The 24,961-nt window shown below is 31.4% G+C and overlaps 4 protein-coding genes across 10 annotated transcripts; 2 read left to right on the top strand and 2 right to left on the bottom strand.

The window, feature by feature from the left end:
* The first annotated feature begins 379 nt into the window (after positions 1-379).
* Positions 380-6,962, top strand: LOC117217525 (uncharacterized). 3 transcript variants are annotated; one of them, XM_033465183.2, is made up of 21 exons: positions 380-651; positions 1,497-1,607; positions 1,689-1,880; positions 1,968-2,086; positions 2,207-2,456; positions 2,537-2,749; positions 2,838-3,016; positions 3,093-3,302; positions 3,394-3,553; positions 3,645-3,719; positions 3,776-4,111; positions 4,217-4,361; positions 4,435-4,640; positions 4,711-4,858; positions 4,934-5,127; positions 5,201-5,338; positions 5,431-5,527; positions 5,655-5,731; positions 5,799-5,982; positions 6,179-6,345; positions 6,437-6,962. In XM_033465183.2, the coding sequence occupies exons 2-21, from the start codon at positions 1,560-1,562 to the stop codon at positions 6,590-6,592; spliced, it is 3,294 nt and encodes a 1,097-aa protein (XP_033321074.2). In that variant the 5' UTR covers positions 380-651; positions 1,497-1,559; the 3' UTR covers positions 6,593-6,962. The 3 variants fall into 3 exon arrangements, with proteins under 3 accessions (XP_033321074.2, XP_033321073.2, XP_033321072.2); XM_033465182.2 differs by having other exon boundaries at positions 4,202-4,361; positions 6,182-6,345; XM_033465181.2 differs by having other exon boundaries at positions 381-651; positions 4,202-4,361.
* A 389-nt stretch (positions 6,963-7,351) lies between these two features.
* Positions 7,352-16,453, bottom strand: bmm (brummer). 2 transcript variants are annotated; one of them, XM_033465161.2, is made up of 14 exons: positions 16,313-16,453; positions 16,047-16,228; positions 11,889-12,001; positions 11,518-11,637; positions 11,225-11,413; positions 11,081-11,164; positions 10,825-11,001; positions 10,553-10,728; positions 10,156-10,266; positions 9,765-9,922; positions 9,596-9,683; positions 9,428-9,524; positions 9,151-9,349; positions 7,352-8,793 (listed from the first exon to the last, which is right to left on the bottom strand). In XM_033465161.2, exons 2-14 carry the CDS (start codon positions 16,204-16,206, stop codon positions 8,675-8,677), a joined length of 1,791 nt encoding a protein of 596 aa, XP_033321052.2. In that variant the 5' UTR covers positions 16,207-16,228; positions 16,313-16,453; the 3' UTR covers positions 7,352-8,674. The 2 variants fall into 2 exon arrangements, with proteins under 2 accessions (XP_033321052.2, XP_033321053.2); XM_033465162.2 differs by lacking the exon at positions 10,156-10,266 and having other exon boundaries at positions 16,047-16,389.
* A 112-nt stretch (positions 16,454-16,565) lies between these two features.
* Positions 16,566-20,519, top strand: Ankle2 (ankyrin repeat and LEM domain-containing protein 2). 2 transcript variants are annotated; one of them, XM_033465164.2, is made up of 10 exons: positions 16,566-16,735; positions 18,045-18,373; positions 18,457-18,765; positions 18,932-19,084; positions 19,142-19,362; positions 19,442-19,589; positions 19,653-19,785; positions 19,873-19,978; positions 20,049-20,177; positions 20,291-20,519. In XM_033465164.2, the coding sequence occupies exons 2-10, from the start codon at positions 18,062-18,064 to the stop codon at positions 20,337-20,339; spliced, it is 1,560 nt and encodes a 519-aa protein (XP_033321055.1). In that variant the 5' UTR covers positions 16,566-16,735; positions 18,045-18,061; the 3' UTR covers positions 20,340-20,519. The 2 variants fall into 2 exon arrangements, with proteins under 2 accessions (XP_033321055.1, XP_033321054.1); XM_033465163.2 differs by lacking the exon at positions 16,566-16,735 and adding an exon at positions 16,773-17,976.
* Positions 20,520-20,659: 140 nt separating this feature from the next.
* Positions 20,660-23,448, bottom strand: Clc (clathrin light chain). Of its 3 annotated transcripts, none has more exons than XM_033465165.2 (7): positions 23,289-23,448; positions 22,665-22,820; positions 22,239-22,358; positions 22,063-22,152; positions 21,766-21,877; positions 21,550-21,561; positions 20,660-21,004 (listed from the first exon to the last, which is right to left on the bottom strand). In XM_033465165.2, the coding sequence occupies exons 2-7, from the start codon at positions 22,813-22,815 to the stop codon at positions 20,824-20,826; spliced, it is 666 nt and encodes a 221-aa protein (XP_033321056.1). In that variant the 5' UTR covers positions 22,816-22,820; positions 23,289-23,448; the 3' UTR covers positions 20,660-20,823. The 3 variants fall into 3 exon arrangements, with proteins under 3 accessions (XP_033321056.1, XP_033321059.1, XP_033321057.1); XM_033465168.2 differs by having other exon boundaries at positions 22,239-22,325; XM_033465166.2 differs by lacking the exon at positions 21,550-21,561.
* Positions 23,449-24,961: the final 1,513 nt, after the last annotated feature.

The raw sequence follows: 24,961 nt of genomic DNA, 5'->3' as shown, positions 1-24,961 counted from the left end.
GTACACATATATACATACATATGCATGTATGTTAGGCTACGTACATAAACATATACATATGTGTGTGCACTAAAATACTTTCTATTATAATATTAATATTATTTTCACAATATGTAACATAAATATAATATAGAAACAATACATATTTCAAAACCGAAAATTTGACTTTGCAATAAAATAAATCCAATAAATTGTGTTACGTAGAATTAAATTTTCCCAAAATTAATCTTTTAAAAAATTATACGAATTTTACAATATTATTTTCCTTTTTTATCTATGAACTCACTATTTTATCCCCCCTACATACAAAGAAACTCGCCTTTAGACTGTCCAATGTTGGCAGAGTTCACGAAATGTGAATTGAATATATGGCCAGAGAGAAATGTGATCAGTTTTCCAGTCTATGCTTGTGTGTGGTGTTTGTATAATAGGTTACATTGTGTCCTAAAATGACGTTTCCGACTTGTAAATATTATTTATTTGACGCCAAATAATTTTTGTTGAAGATCAGGACTTGTTGACAAGTATTCTTACTGCCTGTAAATTTGTGTATTATTTATCAATCGGTGTGAGGTTATGACAAGGAAATTGACTTGAGTCACATCCTGTGCCCAATGTTTACCATTAGATCACTTTTTGGATCCTTTGAAGGTAAATAATATAACATGTACATTTCAGTGAAATATTTTTATGTATGTAATCTTAATTCACGAACATTTACATAACCTCTCACATAGCGTGCTTGTTTTGACATTCGGTAGACTCACGCTGTGGTTAAAGCATATTCCCGTACGCTCAATCTATCGTTGTAAATAACTTTTTCTTGTGATATATTTTGATCTTTGATATTATTTTCTGAATGTTGATAGTCTTTTATTATAGCTATTAGTCACAGTTATTACAATTATTATATTCAAAAAAGTTGTTATATTATTTTATAGATGAGATAAGAAACTTACTAGACTCATCAACAAACAATACATATATAAATTTCGTATCCATAGAATTTAATATTGGTTACATGTCAATTTTTATGTTTATATATTAAAAACTATGGTTTTATAGAGTTTTACTCCAATTGCTTTTCCTTGTTTATTTGTGTCTTGCAGTTTATAACTTCAAGACAATTTTGTATGGTACAATGTTTCTATATGTTATACTGAAATGTTTTTACTAAGATATTAAAGTATGTATATATATGAATTACCATATTAATATTAATTTCATATATGTTATATTAATTTATGATAATACTATTTTAATGTATTAACTTATAATGTCAACAGTGTTGTTATAAGAACAAATAAATATTTTGGAAGCAAGTACTATCTATCATAGCATATAGTTTAAGATAAACTATTAACATAAACAATCAACCTTGTTTTAATAATAAAAATCTATTATTATTATTTGTTTAATGAACATTATTCAATATATATCATATATCATTATTCATATGTTTTATTTTATATTAAAACTTAATAAAATTGTTTCAGATCTTGAAGATTTATTATTATATCAGATATGACATTAAATGGTGTTAGTAATCAAAAATTAAAATGATTGGTACAGGCTGTAGTTTAGAAGATGCGTGTCGGCAGGCTCAGGTATTGTAGAAATTAATATTTTGGTGGTTGCCAATGGAGAAATTGCATGTATTTGTATTTTCATTTGCATTCCTTATTTAGGATATGATTAATCAAGTGTCTAAGTGTTGGAAAAGTGTTCAAGGACAAAATTCTTTGAACATAACATCTGACAAGTCATCCACTCAAAAAAAAGAACAGAGTCATTCTAAACATAGCATACAGTCTAAGCTAACTAGATTATATTTTGAAGAACTTACCAAAGTTCCTCATGCCACTCCTGATTCAGTTCTGGTATGTGTATTTTTTATACATTTTATACATCCATGAGAATAATTATACCAGATATAAAAAATTGTTTCAATTTTTTTAATTGTACAGAACAACCTTGAAAATGAATGTGATCTTTTGGGAAGATTGGTGCAAAGGGAGGGTTTGCATACATTAATTGTTAATCTCTATGCCGGTAATAAAGGATACTCATTAGCTGTAAGAAATAGGTGAGCAATTTATAATGATAAATCAATAGTTTATCAACTATCTCAAACCATGAAGCATAAAATGTATAAATCTTTCTAAAGATCTGAAAAAGTTTTAATCACGTGATTTTTATTTAACAGTGATAAGGGAAATCAATATGATAAAAATACAATATTAGCTGAAACACAACTGATGGGTTATGAACAGGGTGAATTGCTATCGTGTATAGATAATGGTCAGTTACCTGCAATGTTAGCAGAGCAACTGGAATCCAGTCATTCTCATTTATTTTATGACGGCTGTATCATAGCTGAAGTTCGAGATTACAGAAAAGCATTTCCTCATACTAAAGCTGAAGTTCATCATGTGCTTCTTAAGCCTACAACACAGGTAAAAAATGTTTTGCTACCTTGACTGAATACCTGTTATGAAGAACTGAATAAATTAATGTATCTTCTGTAATATTTTAGAGTGTACTCTCTGATGTATCAACTTTAACTAGTGATGGAGACTGGAGTCATGAAGAACGGTTAATGTTAGAATCACATTTAGTTGCAGCTACCCAGGGACCTCTATGCTTGGATCCAAATCCTATACCTAGTTTAGCTACAACAAGACTACGACAGTCTAAATCCCTTCTTACAGATCATCAACTTATGCGACAAGCCAAAAAGTTTTCTCAGGTAATTCAATTTATATTTTTTGAGATTCTCATATGTTATATACTCGTATTTTTCAACCAACAATATTTAGGTATATTATTCATTGCAGGTCACAGTAAATCGCAAAAGAAAATTGGAGCAATTAGCACAACCGGAAGGATTAACAATACAAGACTTAATGCAAAAATTAAGAGCTAAGAGGGGAGTAGTTACAACCACTGCCTGTCCACCGCCTTCTCTTACAAATCCACCTTTACTTCCTCCAAATTCACCTATTGACGTTCTAAGGTTTGTTACATTTTCACAGAAATTTTTTCTTCATACAACTCGTTATATTAATTTCACAATGTTCCATGCATAACAGATTTGCAAAAGCATACGAGCGCCCTCGAGAAACAAAAGACTGTTTGCCACAAGTTATAGAGGAGTATATATTAGAAACTGGAGGAAGTCAAGGTGAAATAGATCACATAAAGCTCTCAATTCTGCAAAGACCTTCTAATTCCGAGTACCTGGGAGAGCTTTATATGGACAAGAACCATCGTGAAGGAGAGAAAAATGGATCTGCGTGTCGGTCTGTATATTTTTAACATAGATATTCATTTGGTTTTTATTAAATCAGAAAATTTAGACAAGGATGTACGTGTTGTTTAATCTTTCTATAGGTTTACATTAGGTACAAGAGTTCTTGCAAATCACTATATTCAGCAGTTCACAGAAATTTTCACTGAAGAAGGTAGGAAAAATGTTCGAATAAAACATGTTGTACCAGGGCAGGTCCCTCGTGTAACATGTACCCCTGGTATGCAACGAGCACATCAACAGGTAGAAACTTTTTCTAGAAATTACAGTTAATTTAAACAAATTAATATGGTTTGTCTATCCACGTGACACTAATATGAGTATGTGATTTCAGGCGCAACAAGCAAAAGCAGCGCAATTAGTAGCTCAACAGTTACAGCAAGCTCAATCACAACACGTAGCGCAGCAGGTAGATAAATATTATTCGATTTTATGTAAAATCATATATAACAATAATTGTTTCAGATCTTGTCTCGAGCTCAAGGCCAATTAAATACTTTAGCTGGTCAAGTAGCTTCGATGAAAGCTATGTCAGAAGCTACTACATCTGCACAAAATAATCTGACATGTGTAGACACAACAAATATACCGCAAGTTATTGCCCAGAACGAAACTACATCGATGAGTCCAGGGCAGTCTTTGACCAACGGTGGATCGAATGCTTCTACCTCTGTACAAATTGACAATTCTACAATGTCAGTAACTGATGGTAGCTCCTGTAATGGATCTGGAATATTAGTTTTCCAACAAAAGTCAACTAATAGTATTAACAATGCCACCTCTACAAACGTTCCAGTTTTGGTAGGATGTATACATGTACCATAAATAATATTTTTTCTTATGTTGAAGTGTAACTTTGTACTAAGTTTTCTGTATTGTCTCTTTCTGTAGCAAGCTCAATTGCAGGCTGGTACTCAAAATTGTGTTGCGGAAACCGTTAGTCAGAGCCAAAATGAAGTACCATTTAAGAAACACTCTACTAATCCAGCTATAACTGCTCTTGTAACATCACTTATGAATTCTGCTCAAAAGTTTCAACAACAAGCTGCAGGTTCGTCACGGTATTTACTCAATGTTTACGCAGTTACCGTTTGTTTTAACAACATTTCATAAATGTATTGTAGCTAATGCAGCAGCTGCCGCTATGAACAATAGTGCACAGACTACGAATAAGTCAAATAACGCTGCGATCCTTAGTTTATTAAATAGTAGTCCTGCCAATTTAACGCAGCAGAAAGTTCAACCGCGAAGGATCTCTTTGAATGCTTCCATCCCGTCTAGAGTTCTTAGTCATGGAAATGTTATAAATGTTCCAAACACTACCGGCCAGGTAAATAAATTGTATTTATTGTTGTTTGAATGTGAAGTTGCGATGTAAATGAGACAAATGTATTTTCCAGGTAAGGGTGAGTTTAAGTTCAGCTTTAACAGGACAGTTGGGATGTAAACAGCAACCGGTGAAAGCAACAGCTGTAAGATTAGCACGGGTACAAGATCCTACTTCAACCCTTGGGTTATCCATGCCAGGACTTTCAGCTTTATTAGCAGGTATGACGTATGGAAAACTGAAAAATTTCTCAAATACTTATTTGAAGTTTAACGCATCATATTTCACTTCAACAGGGACGCCGTCTGCAGATAATCCAATACCAGGAATTAATTCCGGTTCTTCTTTGCTTGAACGACTAACCGCTTCTTCCAGTCAGAATAATCAGTCTACGAATCCAATGACCACATCGCAATCGACTAACGTAAACTTGCAGGGCGTAAATCTTACTAGTCTGCCAAACTCGATCAACGGTCTTCAAAATGTTCAGGTTGTGGAGAGCTGCTTATTTCTTCATATGGCCTAGAAGATGAAATACTACTGTACTATTCGTTGTACGACAGGTATCATTTCCCGGATTATCACAGCCTATTACGATGTCGCTAAACGTGTCAGCGACGACGGGTTCTGTTACACCTACAGGAGTCATTGTTTCCCTGCCTATATCGTCCGCAACCAATACTTGCACCACGGTTTCTAGTGTCAGTTTCTTTCAATTTCACGCGTTTGCACGTTCAGTTTAACATATGGGAGAATGCAAAAGGTGATTAACAAAATGTTGCCGTCTTTGTAGATGGTAGCCACAACAGTTGTTACCACGGCCATTGCTGGAAGTACACCAACGGTAGTAATAGCTAATCCTGCCAATACTCATTTATCATTACCTATTGGTAAGAGTCATATTTGATTATGTATTGAAAACTCTTTTCGAGTTTATTGATAAGTAAATAATCTACATTTTCGTGAAGTAAATACTTATTCGGTGAATCAGTACAATATTTAATACGTGTGTTTCAGCCCAGATAATACCTTCTGGAGTTAAAGGATTATCACAACAAAATATACGTAGCAGTAATTCAGTCACCCTATCACAGGTAATCTATTTGAAAGTTTTATTATTGCAATTTTACTATTCTAATGAAATAAATAAATATCTTTTAGGGTGGACAAGCTATTCAACTTGTTGGATCTCAAAGGCCAAGACTTAATCATATGACCCGTCAAGTGCAACCGAATCAAGTTAAGTCCGCTGTTTTGCCAAATCAACTAGTAACTGTGGCTAAGACAGTGACAGCGAGTCAGTTGATATTATCTGGTAACAAACAGGTGTTAACTCCCATAATGGGTAAGTTTATTGAAAGAACCGTACATTGATAAACATTGGTATCATTTACTATAAACCATTTTGTATATTGGAGTATTATTTCTTTCAACAATGTTTATAAATATTTTTTGCTGAATATCTCCTTGCACTGAAGGAAATATAACATGCAAATTACTTTTTACAAAACTCTGTACATAAAAAATAATATACTTTATAGCAGCAACGAAACCAGTGCTTATGGCGTCTCAGACGACACCTTCTTCCCAAGTAGTACCTGCAAATAAACAAACTTTATTGACAAAATCCTTGCATGCTAGAGCTTCTACAGGGCAATGCAGTCAACAAACCCAGAGTCTTGGTGTGGCGACTCTAACACAGCAACAAGTATGTGAGGCAGAATATATATTTTTCGTAATTGGTTTCATTACAAACAATATATTTTTGTGAATAAAATATTACATGATTTGTTTTGTAGTTACAGAGAACTTTAGTTAAACCTGTACAACTCCAGCAAGTACATTGTTTAGCTGCGCAACATAAAGTAGCTGTTGCAACGGGAACTGCGCAAAATAGAACTCAAATCGAGCCTCAAAGAAATTCTACATCTGCCCCAGGGGATGACTCAGCCTGAACATGTTCAAATAATTAATAATGTCTCACATTACATTGAAATAATTGGAGCCTGCCAAGAAGGAATGTAATGAGGTGTATATTACGTTAATGCGAAGATTTGAAGTTTTAATTCTGCATGCAATTACAATTGTATATTATAAAATTTCTATTCATGAATGATCAATGTATGTCGTCAACGACATATTTTATAAAGTCAAGCGTAGATCTATACTTTGTGCGCACGTGCAATAAATTATTTCTACAAAAGAAAAAAAAAATGAAACAAAGAATGACATTTTACCTTGAAATATTACTTTGAGGACGGTTTCAATTATTGTATATATAACTTATACATACGATTTGTTTTATATTAAAAAATGTAATAAATATTCCATTTTTTTATTCGTCTTTACCCTTTCATATCGTTACTAGATTTAATCATTAGATGCTGTATATAACACTTCAATGTTATATCAATTTATACACAAATACTTCAGTATGAAGGATACTTGAATCGTTAATATCTTGAAAACTATTTCAATCTCAGTACATTTATTAATTAAAAATATTTCAGGTTTTAATAGATTAATAATTATTTAAATAGCTACTTTTAGCAGTTTTTTCATAAATATAAATACTGAAACAACTTCAAAGATAACTTCGCAAAGTTCGTGATAAATAAACAATGTCATTCGTGGGTTTAAGAGTTACATACAAAAAAAACTACGGAAAACTTATTCTACTTAAATTTAATAAAAAAATAATAACTCGGTAAAGCTTCATTTGTAAAATTTTAATATGCGAAATATTTTCTTTAAATTTTTTCTAGATTGATAAACCGATCATACAATAGATACACAAATGTAGTCTTACAACAATATCTGTAGAGTGTTATTTTGTTTAATCTATTACTTACAAAAATAATTTACTAAAAAATTATATACATAAATTGTGCTTTACAGTAATAATTGGTAGAAGCCTCTTATCATACAACAGTATTTAATATTCTATATTTTTGACTCGTAAAAGATGACTCGCTTTTGAATCATAATTAATTTATCCCTAGGAAATGAGCGAGTCATCCTTAACAGCAATCATGTCAGTAACAAAAGATATAAAAACTTTGTATGTTAATTGGCATTCAGTTCCAGCTGTATGCAATTACAAATTTTCTTTTCTTATTCTAATTTAAATAACTAATTTTATCATTTTTCCTTGAGTATTTATCACAATATGTAATTATACATATAGTTTCGATTTATTACGAAACAACTTACAGGGCTTAATAAATTCCTGTCTATTCCATAAATATGTGATGACATAACTTAAGAAAACTGGCAATAATTTGATCAAAACATATACAGTAAATTATCTCCAATTGTTCCTCAGCTTATAAACTAAAATGGACAATTTGGGAAGAGGAGATATAATTATTTGAACCTTTGGGTTCATTTTTATAGTTGTTAACTATCGGAAACTATAAAAACGAGCCCGCGAGACTCGAATAATCGAGTTTTCTCTTCCCAAATTGTTTCTTGTTCCAATTCTCTTCCCATTTTTGTATACAAACTGAGGGACAATAGAACAGAATTTATGTCTTTTGACGCACTTCGTTCTCTATATGTTAATCATTAAATAATTATTCTGTGTAGAACTAGACCAGAAACAAACTCCCTTTTCACAATATTTACAATGTTTTTACAGTCAGTCTATTTTTTAAGAGATCTACTACCACTTGCTTTGCAAGTATTCAATAACGACAAACTTTCTCTAACAAAATTTATTAATAGTAAAATACGGTGTATGCTGCGCTAAAAATACTTCACATTAACTTACGTATCTTATATTTATCAGCGTGTAACCCAGGTCATAAGTTTATTTTGTCTTATAAAATTGTGCATGTAAACCTTTGATCTTTTCAAGTACCTTAATTTATCAAAGTTTATAAAAAAAAGTATTAACGTTGAATAGCAGTAGTAGCTATTACTAAAAAGTGATAACATTTAACTGTGAAAGTAGATGAATATTTCGTAACGTTAGAAAAGATAGGCCTACACAACATGTATACAGCCTTCATCTGCATAATCACGAAAAAAATTATTTATCGTGTATACTCCAATGTATTTGACCCTCCTAGAATATCATCCTCTAAAGATATATCTGACAAATCCTCCATGCTCTGCTCATTCCCATCAGTGTATAAAGACTCGGCGGTAAGAACTGAAATACAATTTTCGGAGTTACAGTAAATTCTTCCCAATTGCCCTTTAGTTTGTAAACAAAAATGAACAATTTGGAAAAAGAAGATACGATGATTCGTGTCTCGCGGCTCATTTTCATAGTTGTTGACAATTGACAACTATAAAAATGAGTTGCAAGGATCGAATAATCCTATCTTCTCTTCCTAAATTGTCCATTTTTGTTTGCAAGTTGAGGGACAATTGAAGAGAATTTATTGTATTTGTATTAGTTGCAATAATATTAACAAAATTCAAATAAATCAACTGTCTATCGTTATAACTATTTACATACTTTTAATAATTAATAATAATAAAATAATATTTTCGAATATATTACCATCGTTAAGCGTATGTTGAGAAAACCATGTGGGATCATCCCATTCATCAAACTGCAATTTTTTATTGTTCTCAACTTCATCTACAGACAGCATTGTATGCGATTCCGAGTCTGTTACATCGTATATTTCTGTTACTTGCACTTTATTGTTATCATCCATGTAATAATATGTCATAACAGCTTCTTGTTCCGTAGTTACCTGTTAATTTTTATAATAAAAATTATGTTCAGGATTCAGTATTAATATTAAAAATACCTAGTCGTTATTATTATATACCTGTAAAATATCTTCTAAGGTATCATCAACTGGTGAAAGTTCGGACATATTTATGACACACTTTGATGTAGTCGTGTGGTGATCCTTCCATGGTTGCCTAGAAAATCACAAACAATTTATAATATTTAAAAGTTTAAACAAATACAGCTATTAAAATGTTTAACTTACATTTCATTGTACTGCAAAGTTAGATTTAGATGCTTTTGATTGTTGTATATACTATCAGCCTCATCCAGTGCTCCCTTACTGTAAATATCTGTAACATTTTAAGTTCAGTTACATTAAATTATTTAAACTAATTTTTGTTAATCTTATATATATAAATAATTGAACTTACTTGATCCATATTCTATAAAAGCTAAATGACACTTAATAGTCTGTGGCATTCGTTGATAATATATGTTAATTTTTGGGAATAGCATACTCAACTGTTCCAGGAAAAATGTTCTCAGTTCTAACAAATTTTTTCGTAATTTTGGAACACTTAAAATGAATCTGAAAATGATCTATGCTTGTCTTAACAAATTTTTTAATAATTTTAATTTTTTAATTTTAGATATGGACAAGCATGTATATTAGCTACAGTTCATAAGCATAAAAACATGCGCATGAATACAGAAATGTAAATATGGATTTTCCGTATATATGACAAAAATTATTAGCAGCAAGTTGCGAACACAAATTAAAATATTTTGTACAAACTCAATGAGTACAAAGCGTCAGCTTACCGAGAAGGTTTGCTATGTATAGTACAAGAAATCATCGGTGGTGGTGTAAGAAGAACATTTCCAACTACTTTGTATTCCAAGGTGCGAGTATCTATCTTGTTACCAATCAAACTACGACCACATGCATGATGTTATTCACAATGCAATAAAAAAAATGATAATTAAAGTATATATGTTATGAGACCTCTGTATTCAAATAAAAACACGCTGATTGGTTAAAAGTAATAAACATGCTGTTAGTTTTTAATTTGAGTGTTCAAGCAAGATGTTAACTTAATTGTATGCAACTCTAAGTAAGCAATGTTACATGTTTGTTAGTTGGTTATATACATGAAATATATGTGAAAACACATTAGATAATTCTAGGTACTAATAAACAAATTCAAGAAATGCTTACTTGGTCAAAGTTGCATACACAACGTCTGCAGGCAAAGTGTATGGCAAACTAAGTAACGATAAGAGTTTTACACTTCGCTGATTGAACAACCAGTTAATAAAGCCTTTATTAGCGGAATCGATTGCATCTTGAAATATGGTCATAACTGTTTCAGGTAACTTAGATACTAATGCTTCCTGGAATGCACATACACGTAATTAATTATTTTGCTTAAACCATAATTACGTAATATGTAAAATTTGTTGTCTACCAAATTTAAGAAATACCTATACCTGTCTATGCATTTTACATTCCGCACACTCAGGATCATATTCTATGTTATCATCGAGAGTTTCAGAGACTACATATGTAGACTGAACAGCCAGACATCGAGTGCAATTAAGTAAATTATTACGATGTAAAAATGTTAATGCATCATCAAATCCTTGCTTGCACATATTTGATAGACTCTGCAAAAGAAATACGTAATTTGCAATAATATAGAAACTTGAGCTATCTTTGACTTACAAACAGTGTAGGAGTAATTACCTCTGGATTAGGTGGAAAAAGTATTCTTGCAAACCTGTATATGTTTTGTTTTGAAAGTTCTATACTAGTATTTGCAAAATTGACCTAAAAATTAATTCATTAATTCATGAGATTAGATTTAAATGAAATAAATAAGTGTCTTACATGAAATAGTTGGGAAGACACATCTCTAGGACAGATATCGCTTTCACCACAAAAAGGGCTAACAGTAATTGTATTTTCATCAAGTGTAGGGAGATTGTCACTGAAACCACCATCTATGTATCTAATCCCATGAAATCGTGGTGGAAAGAGACCAGAGAAAAATGGAATAAATGTACTTGCCATCAATGCCTATAAAAATTGTTATTAATAAATATGCAATTCGATTACAAACGTTAATGACTTCTCATTTGTGAACTATATTGATGAAATACTAAACTAGGTAATTTACTTGCCTGCAATAAATCTTCCCTAGAAGAGAATCTTGACACAATTACATTTTTTCCATCGTATACTCTCGTCAAGGAGACGTGAAGTTTACCGCTCACTCGAATGTGAGCGTCGTCGGGAAGGAACTATAACAGAAGTGAAAATTAAATGCAATTAGGATGTAAATTAGTAGTATGTTAATGAAGTAACACATTTTGTTCATGAGATCTTCGTTCTTATTTACAATATTTTTTAATAGCAAATTGTTGTTACTATATCGGTCATTATTTTTGTATATAGTAGAGAATTAACATGTTACCTCTTTTATCTCACATTGTCTGTAACAAAATCGGAGTATTCAAATTATTGTTTTGATTCGCAAAAAAATCATACAAACCTTTTGCAAACTTTCTAACAATATTGCTTGTACATTAAAGGATGGACTAAACGGACCAAGAGTGCTTTGTCGTGCTTCGCGCGCTACTCGCAGGACGTTACTCGTAATCTCCCCTGAAAAATATATACATATACATTCATACAACTCCTGTCATGTAAGGAAACCAATCGTGTGTAATTAAAAATTATCAACCGACCAAATACAATTTACTTAGATAACTGGAATACATTTTTATCTTAATTTACAAAAACAGGACTTCGATAAAATAACTGACTATCATTTTGTTCCAGACATGATAACTCCAAAAAGCAAAGAGAAATACTATTATCTTATCATCTATGGACTGAAAGTTAATCGCAATACCTATTCGTATACACACAGAAATATTTGTATCTTAATCTATTTGTAGATTTATTTCGAAAAATATGTTTATTTGGAAGAAGATACCGATATATATCTTGCAAAGAACATAGGAGGCAAGTTGGAATTCCACAAAGATAAACTACCCGGTAGAAGAGGCATGGATGCCGCAAGGTCATTTTATCTATTTAAGCAAATCTCGTACTTCGTTTGACATAGAGGGAAAATGTATACCATGACACGAGTACGGTATCTTGTGTGATTTCGAAACATGTTTACACTGTATGTTGTTCTTCCGTGTGATCTGCCTTGCGTATGCACGAAAAGAGAGAGAAAGAGAGAGAAAGAGAGAGAGAGAGAGAGAGAGAGCGTGTAACTTCACGCATTCGCTCCTTCTGTATACATATTATATCGCATATACAGCTGTAAACATGTTTTATTTACTTTACGTCCTTTTTACTTAATTGTGTTGAACGCAACGAAAGCCAAATGTTATCCACGCACAGTATTATCCTTGGTAGGATGTGTTCTATCGAAATCATAACGTGAATATCGTAGCAATTATTTAGATACACAATAAAATTTTAAAAGAAACATGGAGTAGCGTATTGAACGTCGTAAAGTATTAAGCGTCGATGCTTGAGAATGATTGACCCGTTCTCGAGAGAATCGGGGCCGAATTTTTTCTTTCTGCACCATATAAAAATATACTTATTTTGGTACTAATATCTTGTCATGAAATTATTTTAATATAATAAAAATACCAAGATAAAAATAATGTTCGTTTCACTATAGTAAAAAAAGACATTATGATGGAATGATCTGGAGTAATATTTACTTCAGTATTTTATTATTAGAAATTCAAAACAATCTCCGACGATGTATTGATGCTTGTTCTTCTGTGTACTGATTATTACTCAGTGATTTCATCAATCTGACGTAAATTATGGTCTTGTAAAAACAGTTGGATAATATTTATGTGCCCGCTGCATACATATGTATATGCACAAGCTTATCTTCTTTCGCACGATTTAGCATTGCCTTCCGACAAAGGCAGACATTCCTTTGTTTGATTTAGATACAACAGTTTCATCCATCGATGCTGGTGAACAGAATCAAAGTATGAACATAATCTTTGTTTATTTTAAACTACTATTTATGAGTGTTACTTGTGTTGACTTTGACATATTCAACGTTATAATTGAAAATGATTCTACTACAAAATAAAATTAAGGAGATTAATATCGGAAATCAACATCTACGTTTATCTAGACTTTAACCATTGCGTTGATATGAGCTATCAGATAATATAGAAATCGGATAAGGAAAATACTTGCTCTTATACAATGCTTCTCTGTACATATAATATTTGTCATTGTACAGTGTATTGAATGTATACACTCGTATCCTATTACATCCTTATAGATAAAATGTAACAGACATACAATTTCAGAAAAACAATAGGAGATTGAAAGAAGATACTTTTATCAAATGTGAGAAGTAGTCTAAACTTTATCTTTTCAAAGAGCACGTGATCTCGCAACAATGTACGACTCTTAAAACATGTTACTGATATTGTATCATATGACACACATTATACGTGCCCAAACTAGTGTAGAGATAGCATATACTCGAATCATTCAAAAGAGGTTATTTTTAATTTTCGGCAATGAATTCGCGATTAATGAAAAAACTCAAGTTTTCTACTTTACAATGTAATTATTACATTAATACAAATAAATTTTAGACTTACAAAACTAAGGCTAGCATTTCAAAAGTACTTATATACAATCGAATCTAGTTTGGCCTAGATCTCGTACAGACTACTGTATAAATTAGTTTGTTTATGTATATTACAGAAAAAACAGAAAATGGTTACACCGATTTCGATGAAACTTCCTGGGACCCAGAAGTAATAGTAACAATTAATATAAACCGTTTTTCGAATTAATGTATGAGTTTTTATTATAGTAAATGGCAGATGATATGCATATCATAGAGTATGTAGGTCAAACTTTCACTACATCTGAATACATTTCTCAGTGTGTTGTTTCTCTCTTTAGTCAGGAAAAACATCCGCTGCGGGTGTCCGTGTGCAACGCATCTGGAGACACGTGTCTGACCTGTTTTCAAATGCGTGTCTTGAAACAAATATCGGGGAATTATGAAAACGTTTGCGTCATAGATTATGCAAGTGATTGTGAGATGCTGTTGCGTAGCAATCGTTAGAAATATTATTTCCGCTGCTTAAAAAGGATAATGATAGATTATGGAACAGCGGTACTTTTGCCGCGTAATTAAATACGACCAGTGGTCGGTTCTAGAAACATAAAGTAACTGTTTGATATTTAACATTTAATTACTACTTATCGAAAGTATCAAGTATTGCAAGATTCATATGTAGCTGTCCAGTTAAGAAAGAGTGATCGACGAAACGTTAAGTCTATCGAAACAAAGACGCTGATAAGATCCATATCGATTGATTCATGCTTTGTGCTTGGATCAGTGTTCAAAGTTAGATATAAAAGTAGTAAATATATTTTCTTCGTATTCCTCTACAAAAACAGAAATCAGGAAGGAATACAAGTTGCACGAGTATTGTGCAACTTCCTGATTTAGCCTTGAAACGTTCAAAGCACGTTTTGCTCCACGTTTTATCGATCGGACATTCGTTACATTTTATGGAGAACATGTTTACGTGATTTCATATTTGAAAAATTATTCTTGTATTCCCTTCTATGAAAAATAAATTTGTTTAAAAGAATCTACTTTAAATATTTAAATTTCGAAAATTCTATTTCATAAATAGAAATTGCACATTTCTGTAAAATTTGTAGTTTAAAAATATAAACAATGACTATAATAATTTATTGCTGTAATCATTGGACACTTCTCTTTCGCACAAACCCGATTAACTGCTTATCAGCATAAAAAAGTCATAATGTAGTGCGTAGTTGCTCATATTCATATGACTACTATGATTGTTTGCATTATGTATTTGTTACTATACACAAAGAAAAACATTTGATAACTGTTCTTGCTACTACTTCCAATTTACTGATTCTAAGCTTGACCTACTTACAAGATTTATCCAATAGATGGCCAGCTTTACTACACATCTATGAATAATTTTGAAGCTTTTGAGAATAATCATAGCATTATGCTATGGCATTAAACTATGCTAAGATAAATCTTTTACGGCAAAGTAATCCTTAGGAAACAATTATATGATCATGTAACATGATACATTAATAATACTGTAAACTCGAATTGTATGAAAAATCTCTTAATATTTATTAAATTAATAAAATAAAGTTACTGATTACATTGTTTTCAATGCAACACAAAAATGGTACTAAAAGATTGAAAGGCCCATAATTCTGCTAGATTTAAAAAAATCACGTAATGACATCGTCAATGCTTAGAAAATATAACAAAACTGTGCTATATTTTAATGTATCAAAAATGATACGGTTTTCTATGTATAAATCATTTGCTGTATCTCATATGACAGTTAAACAGAGTACTCAAATTAAATGTCAATCTCGCATTAACTTTTCTTGTAATTTTCATAGAAAAACGGCCCAGTTTTATGACTAGCACAATATCCTAACCCCTTAATAGCTACAATGAGATCATTGGTACACTGAAACAATTTGTTGAACACGCATACAATGGACACAGAAAAGGAAAGATGCATAGTATCACAAGTTATAAATCTAAGCATAACATTGAAAAAACTAATTATTTAAGATATATGTATATCGGTAAGATATATAAACAAAGGAGTTCACTCACCGAGGGGTAAATCACAAAGAAGACAGCAAGCAGCGATAGCACCAGCCGATGCACCACTAATCTTATCCAAGAGCAAGTGTGGAGCATATTTCTTAAAGCACACTGCTACACCAACGTGGTAAATACCAAGGAAGCCACATCCAGCAAACGATAAATTCATTTCGAAATTCTCTTGTGCGTGGCTGTGAAGTTTACCGTTCCTTTATTTATGTAGATTGGGAAGGAATAATTGCTACTATACAAATTTACGAGAAGAAGAAAAATACCGATCCCTTTCCTATAGCACTATAAACACATTACTCGCTGAGGAAAGCGCTCGCGACGAAGTATTTGCTGCAACGTCCGAGGTCGAACTATCAGTAGTCCTTCGCGGACAACAACAGTCTTTCCAAACTCTCAAGACTAATCTCAAGTTCGATTGAAAAAAATACATGTTACAAACAGCTATGTAGCAAGATACACGCAACGTTTGATGACGTGCATTTGTAAATACATTTACTGAATTGTCGATTGGTTCACGGTGATTGTATGTAGTGATCGCTCCGCCCATTCCAGGGTTCTTAAACTCATTCATTGTGCAATACAGCATCAACTGCACGTGGATTTTTCTAATACATAAAATGATCGAACAGTTACTTACCTACGCTTCTACTTCAATACATCGTATGGATTATTCGATACAATTCAATGTAAGTTTAAAAAGATTTATAATAATAAATGTAATCGTGTGTAAATGTAAAGATTGTACGTCGCTCGCATTTTCTCAAACAATTTTGAATTGACGCTCAATTTAATCGCGAGAGTTGCTTTTGTGAACTTTAAATAATATCCCGAATAAATATATTTGAATACTTAAATTGGATCAATTGCATCTTTAAAAATTAAAATAAGAAAATAATAATAAAATACTTCATTTAATGTAAAACACTTGACTTTGAATTAAATTCGCGCCAGTTCATTCTATATAATTTTAGATAGCCAATAAGAATTCAGATTTCAACTAAATTGCTGCATTTATAACAAACAGCATTTTTTATCTAGGTAGCATAGTTTAAGCTCCTAGTGACTGATAATTTTTAATAAAATCTTAATTTCGGTAAAATTCTTTTCTTCATATAATTTTTTCATTCAATACACATTCTTTGCATATACATACTGCATGTACATCATGTTCATTCGTAGAATTCCATTCGAAACATCAAAGTGTAAATAACACGTAAACATCTTGAGAAAACAGTTAAAATTATTGGTTGATAGTCCGGAACCTGTTTAGGATTGGTTGTTTTTATAAATGACAGTTACAGTGTGATAGTCAGCTTTTAATGCATACATAACTCGTATTTTGTAACAAAGTTGTTTACATTGTGGGTTGTTGTTTTGGCAAGTATGGTCCAGCATAGTCTTTGCAGCGTGTAGAATTTATGAGTTTGTAATTTTAAGAGTTACGTCTAACTTTAAATAGATTTTATATTTCATACTATTTTCATTTTTTAAAAACACATTTAAGGAATGATAAATTTTATTTAATTTTGTAAACAATAGTTTGTGAAATCACTTAAAAGTGGGCGATGGTAGATACGTCGTAAAGTACCTAGAATACTCGTTTGGATAAACGATGTTTCTAATGTAAAAAAGTACGAACAGCGTACATATAATTCTATAAAATATGCAAGATACATAGTCTATAGAAAGTTTTAAGTATCAGGATGAATTCGTGTAGTTTTGCAATACATAATCTGATACATAACCAATAAATGTCTCGACAAGGCAAACTACAATTTTGAACAGGAAGAAATTACAATGATTGAAAACGATCAAATGATACAAGCAATGAATATGACTTGTGACAATACTAATTTATCAAACGAAATAGTTTTTCATGCTGTTTATATACCCGAAGAAAATGTAGCCACAGAAAGTAATGTGAAAGGTAAACATGCAATACATTCAGACGTTTAAATTTCCAAAACTTTTATATTATGCATTTGCGTGTTATAGAAAATATCCGGGTTTATATGGATAAAGCAGAAGCATTGAAGGTAATTAAAGAGTTCAAAACTGGACGTCTGAAATCATTCAAAAAACGTTCAGAAGCTGAAGAATATGCAAAGACAGGTTTTGAGAAAATATTATGTAATAACAATAGTACAGCAGCTGGAATGGTTGCAGTGGAAGAGAAGTCAAGTAACTTCAAAGCTCCACGGTCGCAGGACTTGGTGTGCTTCAGGAAATTAATTAGAGATGGAAATTTGTGTGCTGTAAAAACTACTTCATGGGGAAATCCACGGTATTTAATTGGTATTGGTGACACACCTGCAATTTTACAAGTAATATATCATGTTTATTATTAATTCCAAATATTTAATGTTTATAATTGACTGTGTGAAATATATTCTTTAATTTCTTGTAGGAAGGGTGTCGCTACAATGCATTGCACATTGCAGTCAGAGCAGACAAACCAGATATCTGTGAGTTAATATTAAACACTGTTGGAAATGCAGAATTTATAAAGTTACTTTACGGAGATGAGTGCAAGAGCTATCTGGATCGAGCACAGATTATGTTAGATTTATATTTAAATACACCAGATAAAGGACTGAATGAAACACCATTACACTTTGCAGTTAAATTTGGTTTCAAAAATGTAGTCAAAGTTCTTGTTTCATATCCATGTTGTGTAAAAACATTACCAAACAAGTATAAACAACTACCAATAGATGTACGTGATAAAATATTAAAAAATTTGAATCAGAGAATACATACAATAAAATTCAGTATCTTTTGATAATTGCATTTTTAGTATTCTCTTTATGTTTTTGCAGTAGTCTTTATTAGCTCCGTACAAAAGTATTTTTTAACTCATCTATTATTGGTCAATATTACAGATAATATGTAGCAGAACATGTCAAGGAGATGAAGAATTGAAGAAAGAGATACGTTTATTACTGGAAGATCAGTATTATGTACCTGTATTAAGATCAGATGATAACACATTACAGCCTGTTATAGGAGAACCATTCTCTCCAACTAGTCCAATGGTATGAAAAGACATTGAATTTGTACTGTGTAAAATTTTTAAACAATATTTTTTATAGAGTATAAAGTTGGATCCATTAAGTCCACGTTTAGAAGTACGTGCATTTGCTGGACCAATGACCAAATCTCGTGCATTGGAATTCAGGAAAGAATGGAAAACTCCTCCACGTCGTCGCATGACTCCAGTTAAAAAGATTTTTGAAGATGAACCTGACAGCCCCATTAACAACTTATCCTTGAGATTACAAGATCCAGAAAAGGGACTTGAACGAATTGGAAGGTATATGCCATTGTTATTTTTATACTAAGTGTTGTTTTTAAATGAAATAGATACTCAAATGTAGTATGTTATTTTTTAGAGATTTAGCAGAAGAATATCACGTGTCATGGAAAGAATTTTGGCCATTCTTGGATGACTTCGCAGATTTTCGTACCTCCGACGGTTTAGCGAAACTTGAAACATATTTAGAACACAAATTTTATGACCAGTTACTTCAGTACAATAAGGTATTAAAAACAGAATTATGTAGTTTCAAATATTTGTTTTCATGTCCTTTTAATTGTTTACAGAGGTTCTTCTTGCATTCTAGTAAAACGAATTCAAACCCAGGAAAGGAAGCGGAACCTACTGATGAATTAGATTATTTATACAATAAATTACAATCATGTTCGTTATTTAATGCAGAGAATGAAGATAGTATAGGTAAGTAATACAAATTGAAAATATTCTACTGTATTATAAGATAGAATTTAATAGACGAAATCGATTAATAATATTAACTTTTTTTAGACGAATTAGAGTTTTTTACACCACCATCATCGCCGAAATTAATAGTAGATAGATCAGACGATGAAATGTATATTGCAGAGGAAGGCCCTGCAACTTTTCTTGAAGGGTAAGGTGTACCAAAAGACATTGTACCTGTTGTTACACGTATATATGATATTTTAATCTATATATTTCAGATCTGAACCAACAAAATTAGATTATGCTGTTTATTATGCAGTATTATCACCAATTAATTCTACTACATATCCTAATATTTATCGTTGGCAACAAGATATGCAGCTTGCTATGAAACGTGATTCACCCAGGTAATCACTTTTAATATATTAATATTTTCATCTTTCTTACAATAATATAATAAATATAATGTCATGGTATGATATAACATGTGGTAACAATGTAATGCATTATCTTTTTTCAGAACTAACAATACAAGGCTATCCAGAAGAAAATTAATCTTGTCTCCCTAGATATTAAATATCCAGGCGTTTAACGGTGTAAAAAAATAAAACTGTATAAACTTTTTTATATTACGCACAATGATTCCTATAAGTAATATTAGTGTATTTGAAAAACTTGTTTAAGCATACTAAAAATGATATTTTTTCAACAAATTTTATATGTGATTAAAATAGTTTATAAGAACTTCACACACTGTTTTATGAATTACCAATTACATGGAGTATATGCATGTAACGTGTCTGAAACTATTACATTTATTTTTTCGTTTTATTTTCAACAAATTAATAATTATATTACATATCCTTCAAATTTAATATTTATGGTAATATTTGCTATTAATAATCTTTATTCACAGTAATATTACATTTTTTTGCATGACATGATCAAATACGATCTTTGTTTCCAATGATATTGTAACCTGCGTACACTGTTCTTTCGTTTAATACGTTTGATATTCTGTATATCTATGCTTGAATCCGGTTCTTAATTCGATCAAAGAGTGACCGGGGTAGGTGGAGTTTGTTTTAATTGTAAGATGATTGAACGCATCCGGGAAACATCTTTAGAGGTGCGTGAAGATTTTGGATTAAAATCGCAAAGCTTTGCAATGCGTTCCCATTCCGTTCCTGGCTCCACTTCATCGGCTTCTGCAACGAATTGTTTCTCGGCGTTCCTATTGATAAAAGTAATATATTAAATATGATGCGTAGGCGTACAAAACTGATTCTATGCGATGATTATAAGTTCGTTCGTATTAATGTAATTGCAGTGTATGTAGTTAACATTTCTATTTTGGTTTTCTTTGTGTGTAGTGTATGTAATAATACAAAATCTAAGAATTTTTAAAATACTAACTTCTATGTAAAAACTTTATGGTAATGTTTCTCTCATATTATATGATTTTACTACAAAAATAATTCATATAAGAGAATTTAGGTTTCATACGAGGAAACATATAATTTTAGTAATAAAATATTTTTTTATATAATTACATATAAATTTTTTGAATATTTTGATACACAGCAGACGTATAATTGCATCAAGCGTAAAATGTTTCTATGAATCACGATTATAAAGCAGCTAGCTGGCTACATATGAAAATGTCACATGTTTCAGATAATCAATAGCATTTGGCGTTGTGAATTGTATAAGCAAAGCTATACAGTACACAGCATTGCAATGCAATTATACATGCAAAAAAAATATAGTGTAACTTACTTGGCTGATTCCCTAAGAAGCAGAATGAAAATAATATAATTGCATGTAGTATATTTCTTAAAATAATTCAATAAAGTATTTATAATCTTAGACCGAATAAAATACTTTTAATTGCGTCTACAAATGCGCGATTAAAAGTTATTCTATATTAGTAAAAAATATGTCGCGTAAATTGCATACAATGAAATTAAATTAAACAGCAACAGTAAATATTACCTGTTCGTGGTTTTTGTTTTACTAATAGTTTCTGCATGATGTTTATACCATTCTTCTAACTCTTTCCTTGCAGCCTCCCTCCATTCTTCTTTCTTTTTTTCTTCTTCTGCATCTAATTACAGGAAAATATAATTACATATAATTATACTGGGTAACAAATTTTCTTTTTATTTGCATTTCTTCATAAAGTTTAAGTATTGAGCATGAACCTGAATGCTGACTTTCTTCTATCACTTTTGCTGCACTAATTTAATCTGTCATTTAATTATTATTAATTATTATTAATTTAATTATTACCTTTTTCCTCTAATCTAGCCTTTTGTTCTTCTCTCCATTTCCGTATTTTTTCAGGCTCCTCTTTTACAGGTGGCGGCTTGGATGCAATTTCTAAAAAAATACCATGTTTTAATTTGTACTTGTAGTTTCCTAATTATTTTGTTACTATGTTAAAAGCATAATATAATAAAATTCACCCATAGTTGGTGGGGATTGTGTTTCATTAGGTTGTCCAACAGCATCTATTATTTCAAAGCTACCTTCAGCATCACCACCTGGGCCAACTTTTAAATTGCCAAAATTTTCAGGTAAAATATCTATTAGAAATTAAGTAATAAACACATAGTCATTATTCCATGCACTATAATAGATTTAGATGGTTTATATTATATAAACATTAAATTAATTATATATAACATGTATAAAAAATTTAATGATAGATATCTGAATTTAAGAGTCAGAAAATAGTAAGTCATACTTTCCAAATTTTTCAAAAAGAACAAAAGGAAATATATAAAATAACATTTCTTTTACAAAGGTGAATTAATATACTCTGATTCAGATATCTAAACATAAAAGTTTTAATCTAAACTACAATAATTCAACTAAAATATGTTATTTACCATTTGCATTTGATCCTGCTGAAGGAGTAGAGATAGAAACTGGTGGAATTTCATCTTCAAGTCCTGCTAATTGATCCTGTTCTCTTGCTACAAATTCTGCCACAGGATCCACCTCTCCTTCAATGACAAAGTTGTCACCAAATGCATCCATATCGACTAATAAGAAAAAATAAAATTTGTAAAAATAGATGAATACATCATATAAAAAGATAGATTTTAGAATTATGCTTTTGTAAAAATGAAAAGTACATCTTTAACATTTCAAAATTTTAAAAATTAATGTTAAATACAATATTATAAATAAATATATTGTAATATTGTAACTTATGTAAAATTGAATTATGACACTACAGCTTTCAGTAGTGTCATCTTTGTTTTACACTAATATAGTGATAATTTCTTAATCATCTCACGAAATGTCTTAGAGGTTAAATTTAAATTAAATAAATATCTCTAATGCTACAGTTAAACAGTTATAAGAAAGATAACCTATAACCATACATTTATTTGAAAAAATATTTTTCACGTAGAATGTTAAAGATATTTAAGAATGAAAGTGACCAAAGAAAAAACTTCATTTAATTTAAATGAATTGTCTACAATGTCGAGTCGAACGAATTGTACCTTACTAAAATTGTGGAATGCGTGATTAATATTTTGGGAAACACCCCCAACAGTCGTTTCCTTAGATTTCTACCAAATATCAACTGGAAATTGTCAACGTCAATACTATGTAGTTTGATCTTACAACGCACACATGCGCACGGTTGAATGTATGTATGTATTTAATGGTTAAAGGACACATACATAGATGTCGATTCAGTACTACCAACTTTCTGCGGTCACTGTACAAAGCTATTCATGCTTTTCTTCGTTTTGAATATTTTTTAGATGATCATAAACTAGGTCACACATGTGCGAATACATATCTATGTATGTATTACCAAAGAAGATGCGAGAATGTTGCGCCCGAGTTTTTAGCGCACCAATGTAATAATTTATAATTACAGGAATCTGACACGTTTGGTTCTGTCATGGCTCCCGTCTTGTTCGTACGTGAACATAGCAAACTAAACCGCCATGTTTACGTATTACTTTGGAGGGAATTTCAAATTAGAACAGACGTATTGAATATTAAATATATTTAATCAAATTCGAGTTTTGATTTTGTCTGCATTAAAATCCACTAGAACCTCGCGCAACAGTTTTATGGTAGCGGAATTTCGTATCTCCAGATCAAATCAAATCTCACTAGAATCTAAACTTACATCAAATGATGTACAGTAAATTCTCCCTAATTGTTCCTCAGCTTGTTAACAAATATGGACAATTTGGGCAGAGGAGATACGATTATTCAATCCTCGCAGCTCGTTTTTATAGTTGCCGATAGTCAACAACTATAAAAACGAGGCGCAAGGCTCGAATATTGGTAAATCGATATCTGCAAAATCGGTGATAGACCAACGCTGAAACACCTAAACCAAAAAATAAATAAATAAATACTTTCAAAAATTACTAATATGTAATTGCATTATAACTAATAATATTATATATATATAATTAAACTAATTTGTAATTGCTTCTCTCTGAGTTCTCGTTTCTCTCGTCGACTATTGTTCAATTTTCTTTTACCGATACATACGTCGCGCGTGATACCTGTGGTCACAGAAAAATATACTTGTGCCACCTAGCGGTCGAAAATATTACTAATTAACTTCGTCTGTTATAGCTACGAGAAATATTTCACTGAAAATACAAAAGATGTTGCCTGCACGGTGTTCCTGTGAAGTCTCCGCTGTTTTACAAGTCTCATGTTACCAATTTATTGCATCTAGAGTAGAGAGGATCATTCTGGTTTACGAAAGAGATCGAACAAAAGACTGAACTCTGTGCTTTCCGTTGTTTCCGGCAGCGTTTATAAACTGTCGATAGTGATTCGGAATATTATGCACCATGGGGATTCAATTTGGTCATATACCGGTACGAATACGCGGAATTGTGTTTTACACTTTGACCGCGTTCGAACAAAAATGCTGGATTCATTTTTTGTCGCGGTCCGTGCCAACCGGAATTCGGGGAGTGGCGAAATGTACTTTTCAAGGGCTTCCAGGTATTGTAAATTCAAGGGTTGTCCATTGGTGATCCTGATATCTTGAGATTTTTAGTTTTTCGAGGGACGAGGTCGTAGATGTTGAGAATTCTCAAACGGATTTTGGATATAATTTATTACACGTTTTTCGTCGTACGAAAAGGTATTGTAACACTAAAAGCCAATTCACAGTACATCCTCTATTATT

This window comes from Megalopta genalis, chromosome 9 (genome assembly GCF_051020955.1).
Source record: "Megalopta genalis isolate 19385.01 chromosome 9, iyMegGena1_principal, whole genome shotgun sequence".
NCBI classification, from domain to species: Eukaryota; Metazoa; Arthropoda; class Insecta; order Hymenoptera; family Halictidae; genus Megalopta; species Megalopta genalis.
Note: the sequence above shows the minus strand (reverse complement) of the source record. Positions and strands in the feature narration are given on the sequence as shown.

What these genes read in the sequence shown, in the direction of transcription:
- LOC117217525 (XM_033465181.2), top strand. Translation starts at nt 1,560, where the DNA reads ATGATTGGTACAGGCTGTAGTTTAGAAGATGCGTGTCGGCAGGCTCAG. An exon ending in CCACTCCTGATTCAGTTCTG is followed by an intron (nt 1,881 to 1,967) that starts GTATGTGTATTT and finishes TTAATTGTACAG; the next exon opens with AACAACCTTGAAAATGAATG. An exon ending in CTTGCACCACGGTTTCTAGT is followed by an intron (nt 5,339 to 5,430) that starts GTCAGTTTCTTT and finishes CCGTCTTTGTAG; the next exon opens with ATGGTAGCCACAACAGTTGT.
- bmm (XM_033465161.2), bottom strand. Translation starts at nt 16,206, where the DNA reads ATGAATTTATCGTTTGCTGGATGTGGCTTCCTTGGTATTTACCACGTT. An exon ending in CTAGGGAAGATTTATTGCAG is followed by an intron (nt 11,414 to 11,517) that starts GCAAGTAAATTA and finishes CAATTTTTATAG; the next exon opens with GCATTGATGGCAAGTACATT. An exon ending in TTTTATAGAATATGGATCAA is followed by an intron (nt 9,684 to 9,764) that starts GTAAGTTCAATT and finishes AAAATGTTACAG; the next exon opens with ATATTTACAGTAAGGGAGCA.
- Ankle2 (XM_033465163.2), top strand. Translation starts at nt 17,847, where the DNA reads ATGATTGAAAACGATCAAATGATACAAGCAATGAATATGACTTGTGAC. An exon ending in AGTTACTTCAGTACAATAAG is followed by an intron (nt 19,590 to 19,652) that starts GTATTAAAAACA and finishes AATTGTTTACAG; the next exon opens with AGGTTCTTCTTGCATTCTAG. An exon ending in AGAGAATGAAGATAGTATAG is followed by an intron (nt 19,786 to 19,872) that starts GTAAGTAATACA and finishes AACTTTTTTTAG; the next exon opens with ACGAATTAGAGTTTTTTACA.
- Clc (XM_033465165.2), bottom strand. Translation starts at nt 22,815, where the DNA reads ATGGATGCATTTGGTGACAACTTTGTCATTGAAGGAGAGGTGGATCCT. An exon ending in AGCAGGATCAAATGCAAATG is followed by an intron (nt 22,359 to 22,664) that starts GTAAATAACATA and finishes AATTTCTAATAG; the next exon opens with ATATTTTACCTGAAAATTTT. An exon ending in ACAATCCCCACCAACTATGG is followed by an intron (nt 22,153 to 22,238) that starts GTGAATTTTATT and finishes GTATTTTTTTAG; the next exon opens with AAATTGCATCCAAGCCGCCA.